The sequence below is a fragment of the Quercus suber genome, unplaced genomic scaffold (genome assembly GCF_002906115.3).
Source record: "Quercus suber isolate HL8 unplaced genomic scaffold, Cork oak 2.0 scaffold_384, whole genome shotgun sequence".
Classification (NCBI taxonomy): Eukaryota; Viridiplantae; Streptophyta; class Magnoliopsida; order Fagales; family Fagaceae; genus Quercus; species Quercus suber.
Window position 1 is genome coordinate 136548 of NW_027069836.1, and position 23690 is coordinate 160237.

At 35.6% G+C, this 23690-nt stretch overlaps 1 protein-coding gene across 2 annotated transcripts; it reads left to right on the plus strand.

Annotated features, from left to right (window-relative positions):
* The first annotated feature begins 1297 nt into the window (after window positions 1-1297).
* LOC112025510 (multicopper oxidase LPR2) lies at window positions 1298-5953 on the plus strand. Of its 2 annotated transcripts, XM_024058188.2 has the most exons (4): window positions 1298-1631; window positions 3322-4773; window positions 5398-5480; window positions 5674-5953. In XM_024058188.2, exons 1-3 carry the CDS (start codon window positions 1401-1403, stop codon window positions 5449-5451), a joined length of 1737 nt encoding a protein of 578 aa, XP_023913956.1. In that variant the 5' UTR covers window positions 1298-1400; the 3' UTR covers window positions 5452-5480; window positions 5674-5953. The 2 variants fall into 2 exon arrangements, with proteins under 2 accessions (XP_023913956.1, XP_065616929.1); XM_065760857.1 differs by lacking the exon at window positions 5674-5953 and having other exon boundaries at window positions 5398-5574.
* The last annotated feature ends 17737 nt before the right edge of the window (window positions 5954-23690 follow it).

Sequence of the window (23690 nt, forward strand, 5' to 3'; positions counted from 1 at the left end):
TTATTTTTTTATATTGTACATAGCAGATAAAATATCTCTATTTTTTTGGAGAAAAATCAAAGTTACAACCTATGTTTTCTAGCCTAAGGAACGATAAATTTTTATTTGGTAAGTTATTTATAAATTTGTTGAATTTGGTTTGGTTTTGAAGTAGAATTTGGGGATTTATAAATTTTGAAATTTTAAGTCTTGTAGTTTTTGTTATTTGCGTCTCAGTAAGTTGATCTTAATTCTTCACCTTAAATGCTATTTATTTAGGTTCATGTGATTTTTTATTTTCTTATTAAAAGCTATGATTTTTGGTTGATTAATTATTTATTTGGATTCAACATAAAAGATAATGAAATTATGTATTAAAATTTTGATATTGTTCCATATTTTGAATTGTTTATATTGTTATTATTACAAGAAATTCATATTGCTACTCAAATTTGAAAATTGGTATGTCTTCCTCATATCATGGTATTTGTTTATATATTTGCAGTTTATATTAGTTTTGAGTATGTGTGTGTGTATATAGCTATTGAGAGTTTTACTTTATTAATTCAAAAATTGTAAATTACTTTGTAGGTTTTGATAACTATGCACTTGCAAGTCAATAACGTTTAATGTTAGACAACACTTCTAAACTGTGAAAAAGTATAGAAGTTAAATATTTATTCATTTAAAAAAAAATACTAACTAGCAAAATGTTTATTTACTCATTGTTAGATTTTTTTTTTTTTCAGAGTCAATAGTTTTTCCGTGCATCGCATGAATTAGCGACTAATTTTGACTAATTCTTATCCAACAACATGTTATTAGCTTATTATAGAAAAATTAAAAATTAAAATAAAATATAATAATAATAATAATTATGGGATGATAACATTGACTAAAAAAAAAACAAGGAAGCAAACGAAAAAATCTCATAAGAAAAAAAAAAAAAAAAAAAACTTGAAAGCGAGGAAGTCACGGATTTTTATTAAAATTATCAAATTAACTTGTCTTTATGGTATCTTTTCTGTTTCCAGAAACATCAAAGCCCACCTAGGGAAAGGCAAGCCTAATTTCATTCACACCCAAGATTAGAGATAGCACACTCTTGTCACAATTTTGGTCACAATTTTTACACGTATCAATGTATGATTAGATTACATTATTTACACATTGCTGACCTCAATTTGACACGTGTCTATTATACCAAAAAAAACAATCAAAACATGTGCAAGTTGTAAAAAAGTGTGTGACAAATGTGTGTCATGCTTGTCTTTCTATATTAAGGTTTTCAAACTACTAATAAATACTACCAAGTACCAATCTCACTCGCTCGCTCTTCCAACAAATACCCACACACTCTTGTTCTTAAAAAAAAAATAAAATAAACCACACACTCTCTCTCTCTCTCTCTCTCTCTCTTCATGCAAAATAGAGAGATGGTCACTAGGGAGAAGATTTTGCTGTTTTCTCTGGCTGTTTTAGGACAGCTGACCGTTTCATTTGCGGTCGCAGAAGACAGACTTTTGAATCTAGCCAAGTTGAAAATGTTTGTGGATGAGCTTCCAGACATGCCCAAAATCCATGGCTTTGATATGGTTTCTGGGGTTCCCAAATCCAAGTCACTGAAGATTGGCATGTTCAAGAAGAAGTGGGTCAGTTTTCCCCTCTATTTTCTCTTTTTGTCACCACTACTCTTAAAACCATATATCATATTTGGAAAGCTGGTTTTCTTTGTCTGCTCTATTGGATTTAGACAAATTTTTTTTTTTTTTAATAATATGATAAGATTTGAAATTTATACCTCCATTCTATACTAATTTCTGATTGATTGATTTTTTTTTGGATCGAGGTAGTCACTTATAGATTTTATCAGCTAACTCTAATGTTTAAGACAGTGTTCCGTGTCCTTGATTTTGATTGGTTTCTTGCTTCGTCAAAATTTATGTTGTCCCTTCTGACTCTTTTCAGCTTTTTGATTGAATTATGTGAAGCCACAGAAGTAGTAAGTAGTAACCGTTGCTCACATACTTCGAGTATTCGATTTCGAACATTAAAAGCAACCTCTATGAGCATTTAAGAGAGATAATAGCTAATCTAAAAAGAGAGAGACAATAGCTATGTTGCATTTAACACTTCAATTCTACATCTTTTTTGAATAGCTGCCCTACTGTCTAAAACTCAGAGAGAGAGAGAGAGAGAGAGAGAGAGAGAGAGAGAGAGAGTGAGTGAGGAGAGAATGGAAACATGTGTAAAAGTGCTTCTCTTTTGCCAGATTCCCCCACCACCTTTGCCAATTTATCAATTAGAACTACCAATAGCCATGCCATTGGCATGTGCCACTGCCCCCCCTACCCTTCTTTTGCAGTCTCTTTGCCGCTTTTACAATAATTCACTTGATTTATTAATACAAAATTAATTTTTCACTTTACTCAAAAGATAACTTTTATTTTATTTTATTTTTCAATATATTTGGACTTGGTATAATAAAGTGTGGTTAATAGTGATTCAGTATAAACATAATATTGCTCTAATCAAAACTTAACGCCAACATAGTAGTAAAATATATTGTAAATGGATTGGTGTCACTTATTAGAGATACTTGTAACTAAAAATATTTAGTTTTGGATTAAGAATTGGACTGTGATATTCTGTTCTTGACGCATCAATTCAATCGATAATTCGTTTATTAACAAAATTGTAAAGAATTCAAAATCTGATGCTCCGTAATGATAAGCTACCCTTAGTCCTGTTGCTTGACAGCACCTTGTTTTGTTTTCTTATATAAATTTTCTTAAGGGCACATGCAAGTAAAGCTCTATTATTATGGGATCATGTTAATGAATGACCTTTAAAATAATTACTAATAAATCATAATAAGAAAATTTTGACACTACTTTTATAAAAAATATAAAAAGCTACCAATAATATTAATTATTTTTATCATTCTCATACTCTTAATAAAATATTTCTAAAAATGATTCCTAAATATTTCTCATTATTATATACTCTTAATTGTATAAATTATTATGCTTCGTTTAGCTGAGCAGTCTATTTCCTAGGACTATTGATAGCACTTTGTTTTATTCAAAGCATTAGTGTAACTATCACTAGCTATCAAGATTAAAAAAAAAAAAAATCTCTTAGGAACTGCCCCTATATCTTTCTGACCACACAAACTTAATCCAATTTTTCGATTAATTCAACTTAATTCAGTTTACTAATGTTAAATATCTTTGCCGTGCCTCGTTTTTCAAAGAACACGTTAGACTAAGTTTAATTCTCTTGACAAAAAAGTCATTCTAATTAGGTAATCAATAGTTGTAATTTTTTTTTTTTTTGCAGAAATTCCACAAAGATCTTCCACCAACACCGGTGTTTGCCTATGGTACATCCAAGCACACGGCAACAGTTCCTGGTCCAACATTCGAGGCCCTTCATGGAGTTGACACTTATGTGACGTGGCGAAATCACCTCCCTAAAAAGCACATACTGCCTTGGGACCCCACTATCCCCACTGCCATTCCTGAGAAGGGCATTCCTACAGTGGTTCACCTTCATGGTGGAATCGATGAGCCCGAGAGTGATGGGAACTCAATTGCATGGTTCACTGCTAAATTCAAATCAAGAGGGGCCACGTGGACAAAGAAAAAATATCACTATCACAATAATCAGCATCCAGGAAATTTATGGTACCATGATCATGCCATGGGATTAACTAGAGTCAATCTTCTAGCTGGCTTAATTGGGGCCTACATAATTCGTCAACCTAATGTTGAGGCCCCACTTGGACTCCCATATGGCAATGAGTTTGATCGACCGTTGCTTGTATTTGATCGTGCCTTTCGTAGTGATGGTTCCATATATATGAATTCCACAGGAAATAATCCCTCCATTCACCCTCAATGGCAACCTGAATATTTTGGTGACGCTATCATAGTAAATGGCAAAGCTTGGCCACGTATGACGGTACGACGCCGTAAGTATAGATTTCGTATTATCAATGCAAGCAATGCTAGATTTTTTAGGTTCTTCTTTACCAATGGCTTGAGATTCATCCACGTGGGATCTGATTCTGCTTATCTTAATAAACCCGTGGTGACCAATGATATTTTATTGGCTCCCTCTGAGATTGCTGACGTGGTTGTTGACTTTTCAAAGTCAAAGAATGAGACTGTTATTCTAGCCAATGATGCACCCTATCCTTACCCATCAGGTGACCCAGTCAACGAAGCTAATAGCAAGGTTTTGAAGTTCATCATCAATGGGCATCACGAGCTTGACACGTGGCGAGTACCCAAGAAGTTGATGAAATACCCAGGTCCTGATCTATCTAGTGTGTCGCACACACGGTACATTGCTATGTACGAGTACACAAGTGACATTGATGAGCCAACTCATCTATATTTGAATGGGAAACCTTATGAGGCCCCAGTGAGTGAGACACCTAAAGTGGGGGCCACAGAGATTTGGAATATAATCAATCTAACGGAGGATAATCATCCTTTGCATATTCATCTAGGATTGTTTAAGACGTTGGATCAAACGGAGTTGGTGAAAGTGGAAGAGTTCAAAAATTGCATGACAAAAATCAACGATGCGATCAAGTGCCAAATAAGCAAGCATGCACGTGGCAAAAAGATAGAGGTGCCGGCCTATGAGAAGGGGTGGAAGAACGTGTACAAGATGAAACCCGGAGCTGTGACTAAGATTCTAGTGAGGTTTTCTTACATACACTCAAACGAATCATATGCTTTTGATGCAACTTCAGAGCCTGGCTACGTATATCATTGCCATGTGAGTACTCCTCTCTTTATTTATTTATTTTATAAATTTAATCTTGTAGAATTAGTAAATACAAAATCTCCTTCATCTAAACAATGAATTCAGGCGGGAATTAGTATTATAAAATTGGGTTAAATAAAAAAATTATAATTAAATACTTTAGGATTTATATATTTAATGTACGAATTTTTGGGAGATGCTTGTATTCAGTGGCCGGTTCCACTAGATATGCTAGGATACGGACACGTGTTCGCATCTCAACGTGTCTAGTAAAACTTGGACATAAGCCCAACCCCGACTTTTTTGAATAATCTTATTATTTTACACCTGTCTAGTGCTCTAAATTCGTAAAAATATTCTGTGTAGGTGGTATATAACCTCTCTCTCTTTCTCACATTAAGTTTATTTGTATCTAAACTTAAATAAAGTGGGTTTTAATTATTAATTTATTAGAATATAGGTTTGGAACTTTTAATTATTGAAAGTTATAGCTGTTTTACGTACTTATGCCAGCTTACTTTTATAGTTTTGAATACATTTCAGGCCAATGTTATTAGCTTTCAAACAATTTAAATGAAGTGGTACCATATTCCCTTCTCATTTAACGAAAATTTGGCTCTTCAAATAAACTTGCAGATCTTGGATCATGAAGACAATGCGATGATGAGGCCCTTGAAATTCTTCAAATAAACTTGCAGAACTTGGGTTATGAAGACAATGTGAGAATTTGCTATGATATACCAAGAGTTTTGTATATTATAGCTCAATTGATATTTTTTGGTGTTTCTAATGGAAATGTTCAGTGTTTAAATCCTCTCAGCTAGCTATTAAATGTTTTTTTTTTTTTTTTTAAATTCATTGATATCTTTTAATTCTTTAAATTTGAGTTTTAAGTCCTCTCTATATATGCAGGATCATAATTCACGGCTGTGAAGTGTGAATAATCAATGTATAACTAATCCCGTTTCATGGTTGTATCGCTGGAGAAGATTAAAAAAAATAGGGTTTCAGAATTGGTTTTGCTCGGGAATTATTTGTATATGTATATTCTTTTTATAAAAGGGAATTATTTGTATTAATTACCAAACATTTTTAGGAAATAGAAGATAGTGAAGCTTTGCTGTGCATACTATGGAATATGTACCTTCTAAAAATAAAAACAGTAATCTGGAATTTGAAAATATGTTTGTAACATTGATGTCAGGCCCATTTATCTTTGCAGTTTGTATGGGTAGAGGTAGCACCAAGCCACGAACTGAACATTAAAAAAAAAAAAAAATTCATTGTTCACCCAAAGGGTATTTTGGATTAAAATTTCGTCAAAATTAATGCTTAATTCATTCTATTTTTAGGGAATTTTTATTTTGATCTCTCCCAAATTGATTTTTTTTTTTTTTCATCTCTCACATTTGAGATTAGTTTCGAAGTATTCATCTTGTCTATTTCTGTGAGCAACGTGATCGTAGTTTAATGATGCACCCTAACTATAGGATTTAATTCTATTGCTTGAGTTGTCATTGCCATATCTAGGCTTGAGCATAAACTCAATGGCACAACACATGGAACTGAAGGACGAAGTTGAATTGCCTCTAATCCAACCACCATCCTTATTTGTGTAGGGTAAAAGTGCACCAGTAGCGGTCGGTTTTCTTTCGACTGATATCAAGTTTCAGATTTGACTCTTGAAAACAAACTTGGGCCTAAAGCCACCCCTTCAACGGTTGACATGGCATGCAAAAATTATTTGGCATGTACGTAGTAATGGAATGTGAAATTGCTTATCCAACTTAGGCAGGGGCAGCCCAACAAACTTTGAGGCCTAAAACGATATATTTAAATTGGGTTTTTTTGATATTACTTAAAATAATATTTAACTAGTTTTTAATATTATAATTTTTTTATAACAAAAATTCATTCTTTTTATCTTGTAATTTTTTTTTTGGTTGTTGTTGATGAAATGCTAAAACTATAACAATTTTGACTACAAAAAACTTACAAATGATGTATCAATGAATGTTGTAAGCGGGCAAAAATCAATTTTAACTCAAGTTGGATGGAGAGTTAATATGTGACAGCCCAGTACAATTAATTTGTAGAGAATGAGTTTCCAAGATCAATCTTAGTATGCCTATATGGTTTTAGTTTTTAAGCTAATGGAAAAACATCGAGTAACTCATAAGAAAGAAGAAGATTTTGATATTAATTCTTCCTCGGGTTAGTCTGCGGAGCGCTAGTTCATACACTGTTCAAGTCTCGGTTACAAAGTAATGATACACAGAGTATACTTCCTTTCTAGTTTTTCATCCCCCTATCAAGAGGTGTTCAATTTCTTTATATAGCTATCTGAATTGCATCCCAACCCTCCACCTGTATAGCCACAGATCTTTCTTTAGATGCTTGTCCTATTAGGGTTTTGCTGGAGGTGGTAGAATATGTTGCAAGTTGTAAGGGTACTATTCAGGGGTTATTCAGCCATTAATGCGGTCAACTGAGTTGGTACAGTGCATTGAATGCAAAGGTGATGATTACTTTACTTGGATATTTCCCTTCTTCTTTGCTTGCCCATCTCTATATCATTCCTCAGTATTTTGTCTTTTGGCCCAAGTGGCCTGCTCAATGCCTCCCAAGGTGTGCTCGCTCTTCAAGCTCCTAGGGTAGTTGACCTCTTCAGCTTCAATATTTGGGCTCTTACCAATGTATTGGGCCATAACTAATGAGAGGATGAAACTTCCCCCTCCTTGGGCCAGACCCGCTTGGCACTATTTTGTATTTGAATCCTACCCCTCTCATAAATGTGACTAGTGACATTTTAGGAAAATAATAAACAAGTATTTGAATGAATGATGTTAGAGATATTATAAATTTTACAATATGAGGCTTATAAAGATGTATCATCAATTACAAAAAGTAATTTAAAATTGTATTTAATAGGTTGTTTACGTTCACAAAGCTTATTAATTGTCACATCAATTTGTAAAGGTTTTGAAGTAAAATTTATAGTATTTCTAACATTTTCCTATTTGAATTATTTCTTGTGATTAGTTACACATATTTGTAAGCCCTATGTATTTAAAATTGTATTATCTCTAGCATTACTAAATTTTTTAAGGCTTCTTAAAAGTGAGGAAAAATATAAAACTAATTTTTTTTTCTATATTTAAAAAAAAATATTTTTTAAAAATATATTTCAATTTTTACCCCAAAATTTAGGAGTCTTTCTCTGGTAGGAGGCCCTAGGCAAGTGGCCCAGGCCTAAGGCCGGCCCTGGACTTAGGATCAATGACTCTATTACTTGGTATGTATGCAGTGTTGTTGTTCTACAACCTCACTTCTGTATTCTCTTTAAATATTGAAAAAAAAAAAAAAAATCTACTTAAAGTCTTCGTTTTAGATCTCAAACTACGTCTAGCTAGCTGGGCTAAACATGGCCTAATCAATAGCCTTATAGTTCTTTCACTTTGTGGCATTTAGAGCAGGACCACAGTTTGTGCTAGAAACTCTTTTCAATGTGATGGATCAAAGATTATTATTACATTAGCCTAGTAGTTTGTAAATGTCACTTTATTTTTAGTCTATGGAACATATTTTAATTGGACCAATGGAATCAAAGAGGAATTAGCTTACGACAACTTAGCACAAATGCACAATGCTTCACCTAACTTTGTACCTTCTACCTAGTTTCTGACTCACTGGTAGTGCTAGTTTGAACTGGAGATCCAGAAAGGTATTTATTATTTATTCTCAGTTCTCACACACCAGATACACCTGCCCATGAAGCAGGTTGAGTACATATGCTTCAGAACTAGATAGAGCCTCAAAAAAGAGTAAAAAGAGACCTTAACGACCCAATTGGTTGTTGTAAAGAGAATGTGATAATTAATAATTATCCATTCATCATACTGTTTTTACTTTTCCTTACAATATTCATGACACTTTTTGAACTTAAGGTATATTATTGGTGGGCCTCTATGGTCATAATGAGCAAGAAGTTGCAAATTCAATTAAGACAGCAAAATATCCTTTGCTATATATTTAGCTTTCTCTGACTAGAGGCTTCTGTATATATATATTTATATATTTAAAGTCAAAAGTTAGAGAAAATTAAGTTAGATATTAATTGGATTTTCAATTTTGTGCCATGTGTTTTATTTAAAAATTTTAATTTTTATGCTAAATAAATTATTAATGAAAAACCTGAAGAATTGATATAAAACACAAGACAAATGCTATGCAAAATACGAAGAGTTTATACGACAAACTATATAAATGCAAACTGGACTATCATAATAGCTAAACTCTTTAAATTCTCTCTCTTGAATGGAAACTGTAGGGTTAGGATTTGTGGCCCAAGCTCAAAACAATGAATTTGTAGAGAATGGGTGAAAGAGCTATATTGATTATGGAATCGACAACAGTTAATCACAACCCCCAAGCATAAACCAGCATGAATTTACACGTAAAAAAGAATTGGTGGCTGAAGAGGCATATTATTGATTATGTGGTGATTACAGTTCTTAGGGTTACAGTAAAGCCTTTTTCTCTTCTCTATCGTTCTCCCTCCCTCCTTCCTTCTTTTTCTCAGGAGCTTCTTTCCTTTATATAACCTCCTTACCCATCATTCCCATCGTCCACTTGTTCCTCATCTGTGAACCTACTTGAGTATATGTCATGTCAAGTATCTCCTCTGACTCTCTGTAAGTGGCGGTAGGTGAGGTTACACTGTTCAGAGGTCTTCTCCACATAAATGCGGCCAGAAAAGTTGCTACAGTGCCTTAAATACGGTGGTAGCAGCTTTTCCTTTAGATATTTCCTCATTCTTATCGTCTTCAGATATACTCAGAGCTTATCTTGACCAGTAGGAATGCTTAAAAGATCATTATGACCTTTTATATGTTTGATTGATCCATACTATTCGCGTTCGAGGAATAAAATCTCCTTGGACGGACGGCGGTCTCCTCGGACGGCAACCATCTTTCTTTCTGGGGATCCTTCTTCCAGATGGGCCTTGCCCTTACCATTTCCTTCTCTCCAAATTTCCTATTTAGTTTTGATTATCTTATTTGGAATACTTATGGGTTTCTGCTAATTTAGGATTTTTGCAACTTCAACAGTTTAATTTTTATTGATTTTCATTCATTTTTATCATCATTGTTTAATGGTCCTATGTGTAAGCTCGGGTTATAGGTTAGTATAGTTTAAAGATTTTTTTTTTTTTTTAAATAATAATTTTATAGATTAATCTCTCCCCACCTGACTGTAATTAGCAGGAAAGAAGAAAGTATTTTTAATAAATGAATTTATTCAAATATTGTAGGGGTAAAAAGCCCAAGGATACATGTTCACATATGTGGTGGGCCTGAGGCCCAGGCCGGGGATAAGGAATCATCCGAGGATGGGAAAGTATTGTAGAAAGGGGCCCATGGTAATAGGTGAAGAGGACAATGTTGGTCATAATAGTCCAGGAAGCTTTGCTAAGGACGAGTTCCTTCTCGGCTACCCAACGCCGAGATCTGAATATGTGATTTACTGACAAGGGCAACCTTCTAGACCATTCCATGGAGGAAGATAAGTACTAAAGATAAACAAAGAAGAGTATGGCCATGAAATATCTCTAGGAAAAGCTGCTACCTCCGCATTAAACACTCGACAACCAACACTCTGGCCGCATTAATAAGGAAGTGATGCCTGAACAGTAGTTTTCAACTTTACAGCTATTACCTAAGAGCTTTGGGAAGGGGTTGATGGGAGAAAGATCGACACCAGCAAATCCAACCTACACGTGGATGGTAAAGATGAAAAGGAAGCGTAGTATATAAAGTAGGAAAAAGGAAGAAAGTGAGGGAGGGACTGTAAACAAAAAAAAAAAAAAAAAACTACTTTTGTAACCATTATCATTCAATATATACAAGAACAGAGCTCCTCGGATTTTGCTGAGGACAAATTTTCTTATTCAACATATCTTTATTTTGTTTGATTGTCTTATAAACCAAGTCTAGCTGTTGTTTTATTCATTAGAGCCCAATTCTTCGACCCACTTTCTACAAATTTATTATTTTGGGCTTATTGGATTTGAATCCAATTACCTTTTGGGTTGGGGATCCAAATCCAGTCCTTACAAATATAAATCTTCTATATTACTTTTTTGTGTTCTATTTTATAATTTACCAATTATGTTATATTGTGTAATTGAATTTTTTTTTTTAATTTTTAATTTTAATTATTTTATAAGTAAAAAGAAGAAATTTAACAAGTTATAATTTGTAGGGTCTCGTTTTACAACCCAAGCCCAAAAGATATGGGATATGGGCCCAATGAGCCCAGTACAATAAATTTGTAGAGAGTGAGTCAAAGAACTAGGCCTTCTATAAATTTAACAACAGTTAGTATGGATTTCAATGATGATCAAGCAAGAATCATAACATATAGGATTGAATGAATTCATAGTCCGAGGAGGCAAGTCATGATAGATATCGCTAGAATTGATTACAAATGCTATTTTGATTGCTATAGTAGTCTTTTCTCCAATTTTTCAATCCCTTTCTTATGGAGGGTTTCTCACATCTTAACCCTACACTTGTTGATTATCTAAGCCTTCATTTGAGTATCTGTCCCATCAGACATCCCTTTTGGCTCTATGTGAGTTGTGGTAGCCAAGGTATCACTAATCAGGTATCTTCTTCACATAAATGCGGCCGGAAAAGTAGATGCAGTGCATTTAATGCGGTGGTAGCAACTTTTCCTTAGTTTTTTCTGAGTTCTTATCGCTTTTATACATACATGATGTACGTTTTTATCGTGGGAACCTTCTGGAGGGTCACCGAAGCTGTTGGAATATAGATTTGAACTGTATTCATAACGTTCAAGGAGGAGTTACTCCTCGGACTACTCTCCATCCATTCCTTCCTTTTAAGACTTTAAACTTGGAACTTCTCACGGTTATTTGCCTCTCCTCGAACATACTCACGTCTTCGGATGAGGCTTAAGGCCCAATATACAATTTTGGGCCTTTGTCCCTACAATAGTCCTAAAAACTCTGATTTTTCCCTTGCATTCGAGGAGAAAAAGTGGAGTTTTGATTTGCTAAGAGTTAGTAGTATTAAATCCCTGAGTTTACATGTGTGGGGGTACGATTTTATGTGCATCATAATTGCTACTGACGCTTTGGAGCCCATGAAGCGTCATTAATTGCTCCAAGGGGGGCTATGTCCCTCGCATCTGACGGTGAGACACAGATCGAATGGTTGACCTTTCTCTTTAGAATTTCGAGCGGGATAAGTCCCACTCATTTTTGCCTTCTATATAAAGCCTTGAGGGAAACCATTTTTCCCTCATTTTTCGAACTCTCAAGCTTTCTAGCAATCTCAAGCATTCAAACCCATAAAGCCTGCTAAGCCATTATGCTTTCCATACCTTTTTTTCAAGAAATCTTTGAGAGTTTCTCTAAAGGTTTCAAGGATCATCATACACCTTAGTTCGCATAAGTTTTAATTTCTTCAAACCTTTTTTTTCTGCTCGGCCAACCTCCTTGACCCTCAAGTTCTTATTTCTCCGCTTATCACTTTCGGTGATTCCCCTTTAGTTTGTTAAGATGGGTAGGTTTAAGCATTTAGTGGACTCCCCTGCCAAAATAGAGGCTTTTAAAGAAAAATACCACATACCACAGGAAATCACCTTGCAATGCTGTCCAAGGTGGTCAATTTCGTACCGTACCGGCCGGTATGGCTGGTATATACCGGACCGGTTAGTGCACCGGTACAGATAACCCCCTCGTTTCATACCGGAAAAAATACCGGCCGTACCGGCCGTGTACCGGCGAAATCCGGCTATTTCAGCCGGTAAATGAATACCGGGCTGAAACATGAAAAGTCTCATTTGTAGGGAAAGAAAGCAGAGAAGAAAGAGAAAAGGAAGAAGACGGCGATGAAGCAGGGGTGGCGCTGTGAAGCAACTGCTTCTTCTTCTTTCCTTTTTTTCTTCTTCTTCTTTGTCAGGTCTGTCTGTCTCCCTCTTTTTTTTTTTTTTTTTTTTTTTTTTTGCTGAACCTTTTTTTCTTCTTTGGTCTGTTCGTCTCCTCTCTCTTTTGTTTTTGCTTAACTGTGTTATGTATGTGGTGTGGTTTCTCACTATCCCTTTCTTTGTTTTGTATTTGTTTTTGAAGTTTCCTAAGCTCTCCATGTGACTGCAGGACACTGTCACCAGCTGCCAAGCATTGAAAATATTGAAAGCATTTAATTTTTCAATAAAAGATGAGCTCCAACATGAAAGCTCTCTCCATCACTACTTTTCAGCTTTGGCCTTTGAACCCAAATGATGTGACATAATATATATGTATTGCTATATTGCCACGGTATTGCAACAAATTTATATTTTAAACAATGCTAATATTACAATATTTTAAATAATTTTTGTCATAATTTATAATGTGAGGAGTTATAAGTGATCAAAATGTGAACCCATATATACTCATAATTTTTTTTCACCCCTCACAACTTATCATATAAGGAGTTGTGATAAAAGTTAATAACTCCATAAAAAAAAATATATAAAGTTGCAAATGTGATATATTGAGTTATTAGAAATATAACTTTGTATATTGTATAAAACATTAAAAAATAGCGGTAAATCCGAAACGGTACACCGGTATTGACCGGTATCCGAAATATATCGTACCGCTGGTCAAACCGGTACAGCCTCCGGTACGGTATTGACTTCCTTGACACTGTCCCCCAGAAGGAATAGTAACAGACTGAGAAGAGGGAGAAGTCATAATCTCCATGATAGTCTTCATAGAAGGGAGAATGACCCTCCCTATGGGTAGGATAACAAGGGACTACGTCTTCAACCATAGGATATGCCCCTACTAGTGTGCACCTAACCTTTTTAGGGTCCTAGGATGTGTTGATGCTCTGAACGAGCATTTGGGCTTGAGGCTCACCTGGTACAACGTGGTCCACATGTACGAGTGTCACAAACAAAAAGGGGCGAGATTTTACCTCAAATCTCGATTTGACGCTGTCAGGCTCATCTTGTGTCTCCCCAAATCTAACAAGGAGATGAAAGACGACTACTTGATTGCTTCGGGGGCGTGGCATGATGGTCTTCATTGCCCAGTCTGAGAGGGAGAGCTAGGTGGGATGCCTTAGAATTAGGTTTCCTAACAATAGATCTAGACTTTTTAACCCTGACCCTGTTTTGCTTCTCGTTGTCTTGCTCTTTCTTAATGACAGATTTCAACTTTTTAACTGTGTTTTGTTCTTTGTTTGTGTTAATAGATAGGAGGCACATAGGTCCCAGGCTTAGCTTTACTAACGTCAAAGCTCTTAATTACTTGCTGAGATTCGAGATCTTCGTAAGTGAAGACAGGCAGCTGTAGGCCGTTCATCTAATTTTGGATTTTCAGCCCATTTCGGAGATATTCCAAGAGGTTGGCCATGCCATAAGAGCGGGTGACCCACGAATAGCTTAGATTGACATATCTAAGCCTAACTTTTTAGCCCGTGACGACCTTCCACTAGTAGCCCACACATACCAATAGAACGTTCCTCTGATCGTCCAACCAGTTTAATAAGTTCCTCTTGAAGCAGCAGCTAGAGAAGGGATTGCCTCTTTAAATTCCTCGCTTAAAGAAGAAATTGATAAGTTTCATTTCGCAGAGGAGGAGCCCTAGGGGGTGCAAGTGATTCCTGTGTTGGATGCCGAGGATGAGCTCGATAGGCATTCTAGTGCCCAAGTCCCTATCCTTTTGATTTCCCTTCAAGAAACTACCTCCTAGGAAGAGAAGGGCGAGATGGCTTTGAACAAGGGGGGTAAAAACCTTAGGGATCTTATGGCTGCAAGGAACAAAGTGCCAACTCTGAAAAAGAGCTCCAAACCTTAAGTTCCAGCTAACCTTCCACCTCCCCCTTCTCTCCTCGTGGTTACGACCAGGCATCTTCCTTCACTTGATTTAAAATAGAAGAGGAAAGTGCCAGAGGTGCACTATGTAGAAGAGGGTGAGATGATTCCTCCGAAGGGGGTGAAGCAGCCTAAGCACGCAAAAGACAAGCAGGCTTCCTCAGTGGAGAGTAGGGAGGACTCTTAAGGAGCTAAAGTACGCCGTCCACTACGAGCGTGGTCTCCCAGATTAGAGGTGGACAGTGCCTCTATCCCTTGGGACACCTTAGTCCAAAACTTCCAAAGGGGGCACGCGGGTCATGCTGCTGAAGCCCTTGAGCAACCATTACTTCTGCCGAGGGACATGGATGCTTATAGGTGCTTTAAGCAACCAGACCTTTTTTGTCTCCGAAGAGGGATCTTGCTATGGTAAGTGGTCTAATACATCCTTTGAATTACACACTTAGTCGTTATTTTTTATTTTTCCTTCTTCTCATGTGTGATCCTTCTATTATTGTTATGCAGATTACCCAACAGGTCTTCGTGGTCGAGGAGTAGGTTAAGGATGCTCGTAACCAAGCCTGAGCAGAGGCCCATTCCTGTGCCAAGACAGAGAAATTTTTGGGGGCTCTTAGAAAGGAGTAGGCAGGACTATCTGAGAAGCTAAAGGAGGCGGTCCAGGCTCATATGAGTGCTGAAGCGGGTTTAAAGATTGTAGAAAGGCAAGCCGAGGACTAACACCAGAAGTTATATTTGACAGAGATAGACTTGGCCACGTAAAGGCAGAAGGTCAAGGATCTCAGGGTAGGGCTGCAAAGGACCAGGGAGGCAGTTCAACTAGCTAAGGAGGCAGTCGAAGTTGAAAAATAAGTATCTTACCAACTTGGCATTGAAGAAACTCAAGTGAGACTTGATGAAGAGCTTTCCGGGGTCTGTAGGGATTACTGCGATGTGTTGTGGGGAAAGGTCCTTGACGTTGTAGGAGTTCCCGCAGACTCTGTTTTGAGGCAACCTGAGAGTACATATTACCACCCAGAAATTCATTAACTCCCAGGTTTTGACTCCTCTTTCCTTGAACACGCCGTAGAGGTATCCGAGTAGCCCTTTACTAGTCAAACGTCTCTTACCCTCCCTGAGGCTTCGAAGGGATCCGGCCAAGCTGATGATCATGGCCAGGGAGTTGAGGGAGCCCAGGATAAGGACAAGGGCCATGAAAAGTAGAAACTCCCTTCTTAAGCCAAGGACAAAGAGGCTGCATTCAATACAAAGGCAATAGAGCCTAAGGGTAACAAAGCTGATTCCAAAGCCAAGGATGTTGCCATCTCCCAGCTGAGTCAAGCTGTTGACCCTCTGACCCCCAAGACCAAGATCTAGTTATTAGGACCTTTTTGTATTAGGGTTTTTTTTTTTTTTTTTGTTGCATTGTTGTCATGGGAAGTAGTGTATTCTCTCTTTCGTACTTAATGAATGTACTTTTCCTTCTATATTTTGTGTCTTCAATTCATATTATTTTAGGCTTACTGTTATTACAAATGATCTTGAACTATTGCCACTTTAGTTTAAATAAGAACCAACAAAAATACCTTGCTATCAGTGTAAGTAATTTTAACTAAGTACCAATGAAGGCTGAATCTAATAAAGATAAGTAGTGAAATTCGTAAAGAATAAAAAGGGGAAGATATCCTTTACACTGCTCAATACTTGAATAAATAATTAAGGACTTTACCTTACTCAGAGTTATCAATCTAAGAATTTAGTCACAGTATTAGACCTGTTTTGACATTTAGTAGGAATCAAATAGATATTATGGGGTGCTAACTTCCACTAAGTATGTGGTCCGAGGAACCACACACAACTAAGGTTTTGTTTAAACACTTATAAATATACCATTGAGTGTTAATTTCACCCAAGTATGTGATCTGAGAGACCTTACATAGCTTAGGATCTATTTAACACTTATAAAGATGCTATTGAGTGTTAATTTCACCCAAGTATGTGGTCCGAGAGGCCTGACATAGCTTAAGATCTGTTTAACACTTATAAAGATGCTATTGAGTGTTAATTTCACCCAAGTATGTGGTCTGAAAGACCTGCCATAGCTTAGGATCTGTTTAACACTTATAAAGATGCCATTGAGTGTTAATTTCACCCAAGTATGTGGTCCGAGAGACCTTAGATAGTTTAGGATCTGTTTAACACTTATAGAGATTAATTAGTGAGAAGTATAATACCTTTAAATAACAAAAGAATATATTGACAAAAGGACTTTTCATTAATAATAATACATTTTCAAGTTGTTTACATTCCAAGGGCATAGTATTACATGTTCGTCTAAGTCTTCTAGAAAATATGCTTCTATACCAGCCACCAAGGTGATGTGGTATGGTTCTTCCCAATTGGGTCCTTACTTTCCCCAAGATGGGTTTTTTTTTTTTTGGCAGTGCCTAGAACCTTTCTCAGTACTAAATTACCAGATACTAATGGCCTTGGCCCACACTGGCATCATAACCTTCCTTGAGTTTATGTTGATAGTATGCTAATTGAACCATTGCACTGTCTCTTCTTTCCTCGATTAAGTCTAGGCTTGTTTCTAGTAGCTCATTGTTGTTGCTCGGATTGAATGAGCTAGTCTTTAGTGTTGGGAAGCCAATTTCCAAAGGAATGACAACCTCTGCTCTATATGTCATTGAAAATGGAGTCTCTCCAGTAGACCTACAAGGCGTGGTTTGATATGTCTATAGGACATGTGGTAGCTCCTCTACCCATCTCCCTTTGGCATCACCTAACCTTTTCTTGAGCCCGTTCACTATGACTTTGTTAATAGCCTCGGTTTGTCCATTCCCTTGAGAGTACGCTGGGGTAGAATACCTGTTCTAATGCCCAGATCGCAACAATATTTTCTAAAGGATTTGCTGTCAAACTGAAGACCATTGTCTGAGATGAGAGTACGAGGGACCCCAAACTGGGTAACAATGTTTTTCTAGACAAACTTTTTGGCATCCACATCCCTGATATTCGCCAAGGGCTCGGCTTCGACCCACTTGGTGAAATAGTCTGTGCCGAATAGCAAATATCTTTTGTTTCCTACCGCTTTAGGGAAAGGACCAACGACATCCAAGCCCCACTGAGCAAATGGCCAAGGGCTGAAGAGGGGATTAAGAGTTCCTCCTGGCTGGTGTATATTTGGTGCGAATCTCTGGCATTGATCGCGCTTCTTCACATATTCCTGTGCCTCTTTTTGCATACTTGGCCACCAATAACCTTGAGTGATGGCTCTATGGGATAAAGATCTGCCTCTCGTATGGCTTCCATAAATCCCTTCATGTAGCTTCTCAAGGAGTAGCTCTGATGCTTCAGGATGGATGCAGAGTGGATAGGGCCCTGAAAAAGAGCGCTTATACAATTTTTGATCCTCGGACAACCAGAACCGAGGTGCTTTTCTCCTCACTTTATCAGCTTCTGATTTATCCTCTGGCAAGACATCCTCTCTTAAGAATAGTATATTATGGGGTCCATCCAACTGGGACCATGTCTGATCTGGTGAACATGAGCCACATTTCACTTTATCTCTGTGGGTCTGTGCAGGTCTTTTATAAGGATAACTCGAGGTAAGCCTTGCTTTGAAGATGTTGCAAACGTGGCTAAAGAACTGTGTGTGTGTTTCTGCTTCTAGGGACATGTAGTAGGCTGAAGGATTCAAACCCTAATTGCAAACGTTTGGCTTGAGTTAAATACCCTTGCATTCTTTCATCTCTTGCTTCTAGTTCACTATTCACCTGACCGACGACCAGTCTTGACTCAGAGAACATCGTTACTGCCTTTCCTCCCATTTTTTGAACCATGACATTCCCTCTAACAAGGCTTCATATTCAACCTCATTATTAGTGGTCGAGAAGTCCAATCTTAATGATTTCTCAATGGTGAGCTTCTCGGGTGAGATCAAAACTAGCCCCACTCCGGATCCCCTTTGATTGGCTACTTAGGTTTGACCCTTCATAAAGAACACACAAGTTTCAAAAGAGAGAGATTATGAAAAGTAATTTAAAACCTTGAAACAGTAAATTCCATTTATAATTCCATGCACGCAACAATTTTTCAAAACTCTTAAAATGACAACTTGCTATTGATTTTCAAATCAATTTACCACAAAAATAATTTTATTATCTATTATTAAAAGCTTATTATTCGTAGTTGGCATTAAAAGAAAGCTGAAAAATAAAATTGTGTATGTAAATTTTTTTGTTTTGTTTTGTATATTGTTTGTTTGTTTGTTTATTTATTTATTTATTTTTGGCTACTAAGAGCATTCACAATAGTGGTGCTAAATAACTATATTGTTATTTTTAGACTCACTAATACTTAAAATGCATGCTGCAGCAGTGGTGCCATAGGTAAAACTTTTTAGCTTCTTGCTACACGGAAGAACGTGAGAACTCTCAAGCCAAAAAGTATTGTCTGATCAGACTGGAGTAGTATTTATTATATAGCTTAAGGTGGTTTACCAAAATATGCCAAATTGCTAACCACATATATAAAAGTCCATAACTAAAACGACAAACTGTTGGCTTTCCAATTTCCATAGTGCTAAATAGTGAATAAATTAAGTATTTTGTTTTTTTGATTGATTCAAATTCCGCACCTACTAAAATAATTTATAATATAAATTCTTATTATTTTTTAGTTACTCCAGATTTGACGATTTCCATTGTGCTTACTGCTTAGTAGTGAATAATTAAAGTAAATTTTTTTTAGAAGAATAATTAAAGTATTTTGTTTGTCTAATTGCTTCCAATTCCGGACCAACTAAAATAATCTCTCTCTCTCTCTCTCTCTCTATATATATATATATATAACCTAAACCTTTGAAACTCTCACAATTTTTCACGTCAGCTATACTAAAATAAATAAATAAAAATATTATATAACCGATATCATCCTTTTTTTTATTATTTTTATTATTTTTTTTATTTTTATAATAATAATAATAATAATAATGCATGGTAAAAACCTTACGAAATATCTGCAAGCTCGAACATAAAGTAATCCACTTTGAGTGCGAATTGCGAAGCCTCTATGAAAAAGGAAATCTCCTCTAGCGAGCCACGAAACATCCTCATATACGAAGCTTAATTTGAGACTGTAAAGCCAGAAAGTTTGACCTCTCAAGCTGGCAAAAATTAGTTCGAGCTCACACCATGAAATCTCATCGCATGCGGGCTATGAAGTCTCCTCACAAACGAAGCTTTGTTTGAGACCGTAGACCCAGAAAGTTTGACCTCAATGATTTGAACTCAATAAACATTCAAACTTATTAGCCCATCGAAGCAATATTAGACAAACTGTTGTGATGGTGGTGTGATCAGTAAAGTTTATACCATGGTTAGTTTCAAAAGTGAGTTAATAAGGCCCGTGTAAAGGAAAAGGAGGATCAGACTAAGAGATAAGGAACTAAAGAAGTGAATGGTCTTTAACCACGTGGATGGACTGAAAAAAGAGGCATGTTGATGTGGAATTCTTACTCATCTTTTAGACCCACTACAAGTGAAGGCACTACAATTGGCAAAGCCACATTTAAAAATGTTTATTCAGATAAGATTTATGTAGGCTTGATCAAAGTGCCTCAGTTTTCCTCTAATTATGCAGAAACTGTAATGCGGAACTTGCACCACTATCTGCAATTATGGAGACTTAAAAAAAATAGTGTTTATTTGCAATTATGGAGACTTAAAAAAATAGTGTTTTTCAATTGAGTAAACCTTCGGTTTGGATGTGACGTAAATGAGTTTATTTACGCCACCAATAAAACACTACCACGTCAGTCCTGTATTGAAAGTGTAATGCATACTAGCACCCACAATCACATCTCAATTAAACTCAAAATCCTCCCCATATGATTCAGACCAGAAAAACAACTCCTCCAATGCCTAAACCCAAGGACCACTTTAGGTCTGAATCGAATGGGGAGGATTTTGAGTTTAATTGAGATGTGATTGTGTGTATTACTCTTTCATACAGGATTGACGTGGCAGTGTTTCATTGGTGGCGTAAATTAACTCATTTACGCCACATCAGGATTGAAGGTTTATTATTTTCAATTTATTACATATTGTTCATTTAAAGTTGCAATGTCTATTGGATAGTATGGTATGTTGTTATTCATTTTATTGCTATTTTTATGATTGAATAGTATCGTGAATAATTGCTACATATAGTAAACAACTTAAATATATGTGTGTGTGTGTGTATTCTTTAAAGTCTCAAACTTAACAGCTTTTCCGTGCATTGCACAGTTAGCAACTAGTTTATAACATAAAATTCTTATATTGTTTTAGTTACTTACCTACCGGAGATTTGACATTTAGTCATTTATTTATTTCTTATTAAGCTAAGTTAGGGTGTTTTGTGAGGAAAATTTTCCTTAGTGAATTGAAATTTGAATCTTTCTCCTAAAAAAAAAATTACTGTAATAAATAAAGGGTGTGCCAGCCAAACGACCTTGAATACAATAAGTTTGATAATATTCTTTAAAAATTTTAGAATACTATACTATAATTTTCAAGTTGTTAAATAAAAATGGAATGTCACTTGTCAACATTATGCCGATAGTACTGATTAATATATTAACACGAAATCCAAATTTAGATATGGAAAACTTGCAAACGCAATGTTATTAAATTAAAAAGTCATCAACATTAGAATTTGTTCTGATAGGCATTAGGCAAGTCTATCAAATGATGAATTCAATACAAGGTGAAGTCAATTCAAAATGATGGAGCTTTTCTTATTTTCGAATGGGTTCCCCTATATATATATATGTATATTAATCTGCCTAGATGATGCCTCTACCAGTTGCCTCTACTAGTTGTGTTAAACTTTGAAGTACAAAGCAAGTTTATAGATGGAACAGGCAGGAAGGCCTTTAATTTCAAAATGAAGGATTCGTACATGAGGCAAATCCTTCATTTCAAAATGAAGGATTCGTACACGAAATTCACTATAGGTCCTTAAAACGTCACAATAGGCTCCTTAAAACGTTACTATAAGACCTAAGAATTTTTTTTTTTTTTTAAACTTGATTTATCAAAAATCGAGTTTTAAAAGAGGGGTATTTCCCTAATTAGTTTGGGAAGGAGGACATAATGCTATATAATTTACCCGAAAAGGGAAAAAGCCCATTTTGTCCATCAAACATTAAAAGACATATATACATCCCTGTAAAAGAGGTGGAAGAACATGATAACCCTCAAGCCAAAAAGTATTGTCCAATCAGACTGGAGTAGTATTTATTATTGGGTCATGCTAATGAGTGCCCTTAGGGCAATGCTTAATAATTCATTTTAAAAAGTTTTGACACCACTTTTGTGGGAAATGAAAAAAGCTGTCAAAACATTAATTATTTTTTTTTTCTTTTTTCATAAAACTTTCTTTAAATAGATTGTTAACTATTATTTTAAGAGCATTCATTAGTATTTCCCTTTACTATCTAGCTTAATTAAGGTGGTTTACCAAAATATGCCAAATTGCCAACCACATATATAAAAGTCCATAACTAAAACGACAAACTGGTGGCTAGGTGGTCCAATTTCCGTAGTGATTAATAGTGTGAATAAATTAAGTATTTTGTTTTTTTGATTGATTCAAATTTCACACCAATTAAAATAATTTATAATATAAATTCTTATTTTTTTAGTTACGTACTCCAGATTTGACGATTTCCATGGTGCTTACTGCTTAATAGTGAATAATTAAAGTATTTTGTTTGTCTGATTGCTTCCATTTCCGGACCAACTATATATATATAAAATAATTTATAACATAAAATTCTTATATTGTTTTAGTTCCTTACCTACCAGATTTGACATTTAGGGTCCATTTAGAAACAGTTGAAAACTGAAACTGGAAACTGAAAAACACTGTAGCAAAATAATTTTTAAATGTATAAATAATATCGTGGGATCCATTTTTAATAAAAAAGTTGCTAAAAAGTGAAATTTGTAGATCCATGAATAGTAAAATTTGTACTGAAAAGTTAACTATTGCGGCTACTGTTCAATAAACAGTAGCCGCTACAGTAAAAAAGAGCTGAAAACGCATAAAAAAAAAAAAAAGGCTGAAAAAACGCAGACGTCAAACGTAAACATGCCAGCCAAACGAGCACTTAGTCATTTATTTATTTCTTGTTAAGCTAGTTTAGGGTGTTTTGCGGGGATAATCTTTCTTAGTGAATTGAAATTTGAATCTTTCTCCTAAGAAAAATTGCTGTAATAAATAAAGCGTGTGCCGGCCAAACGACCTTGAATACAATAAGTTTGATAATATTCTTTAAAATTTTTAAAATACTATACTATAATTTTCAAGTTGTTAATTAAAAATGGAATGTCACTTGTCAACATTATGCCGATGGTACTGATTAATATATTAACACGAAATCCAAATTTAGATTTGGCAAACTTGCAAACGCAATGTTATTAAATTAAAAAGTCATCAACATTAGAATTTGTTCTGATAAGCAAGTCTATCAAATGATGAATTCTATACAAGGTGAAGTCAATTCAAAATGATGGAGCTTTTCTTATTTCGAATGGGTTCCCCTATATATATATATATATATATATTAATCTGCCTAGATGATGCCTCTACCAGTTGCCTCTACTAGTTGTGTTAAACTTTGAAGTACAAAGCAAGTTTATAGATGGAACAGGTAGGAAAGCCTTTAATTTCAAAATGAAGGATTCGTACATGTTGGAAATGAAGACTTGGTTTAACATGTTCTGGCCTTCTCGTTGGTGATATAGAGTTTATGGATGTAGCTAGTGCCTGGAACATGTCCTAATTATTTGCCTCATGACTCGTTGGTGCAGGTCGCAGAGGGTGTTAGTATCATTGAGTTATCATTGAAACCCTTGATAACTAGTTTCACTAATCAAATAGACAGTTTTAGGAACATCGATATTGTTAAATTATTAATGTTAGGAAAACATTTAGATATGATTCCTTAAGTCTCGTGCGTTAAGTTCCCAATTTGGAATCAACCATACAACGATATTAACTAATGT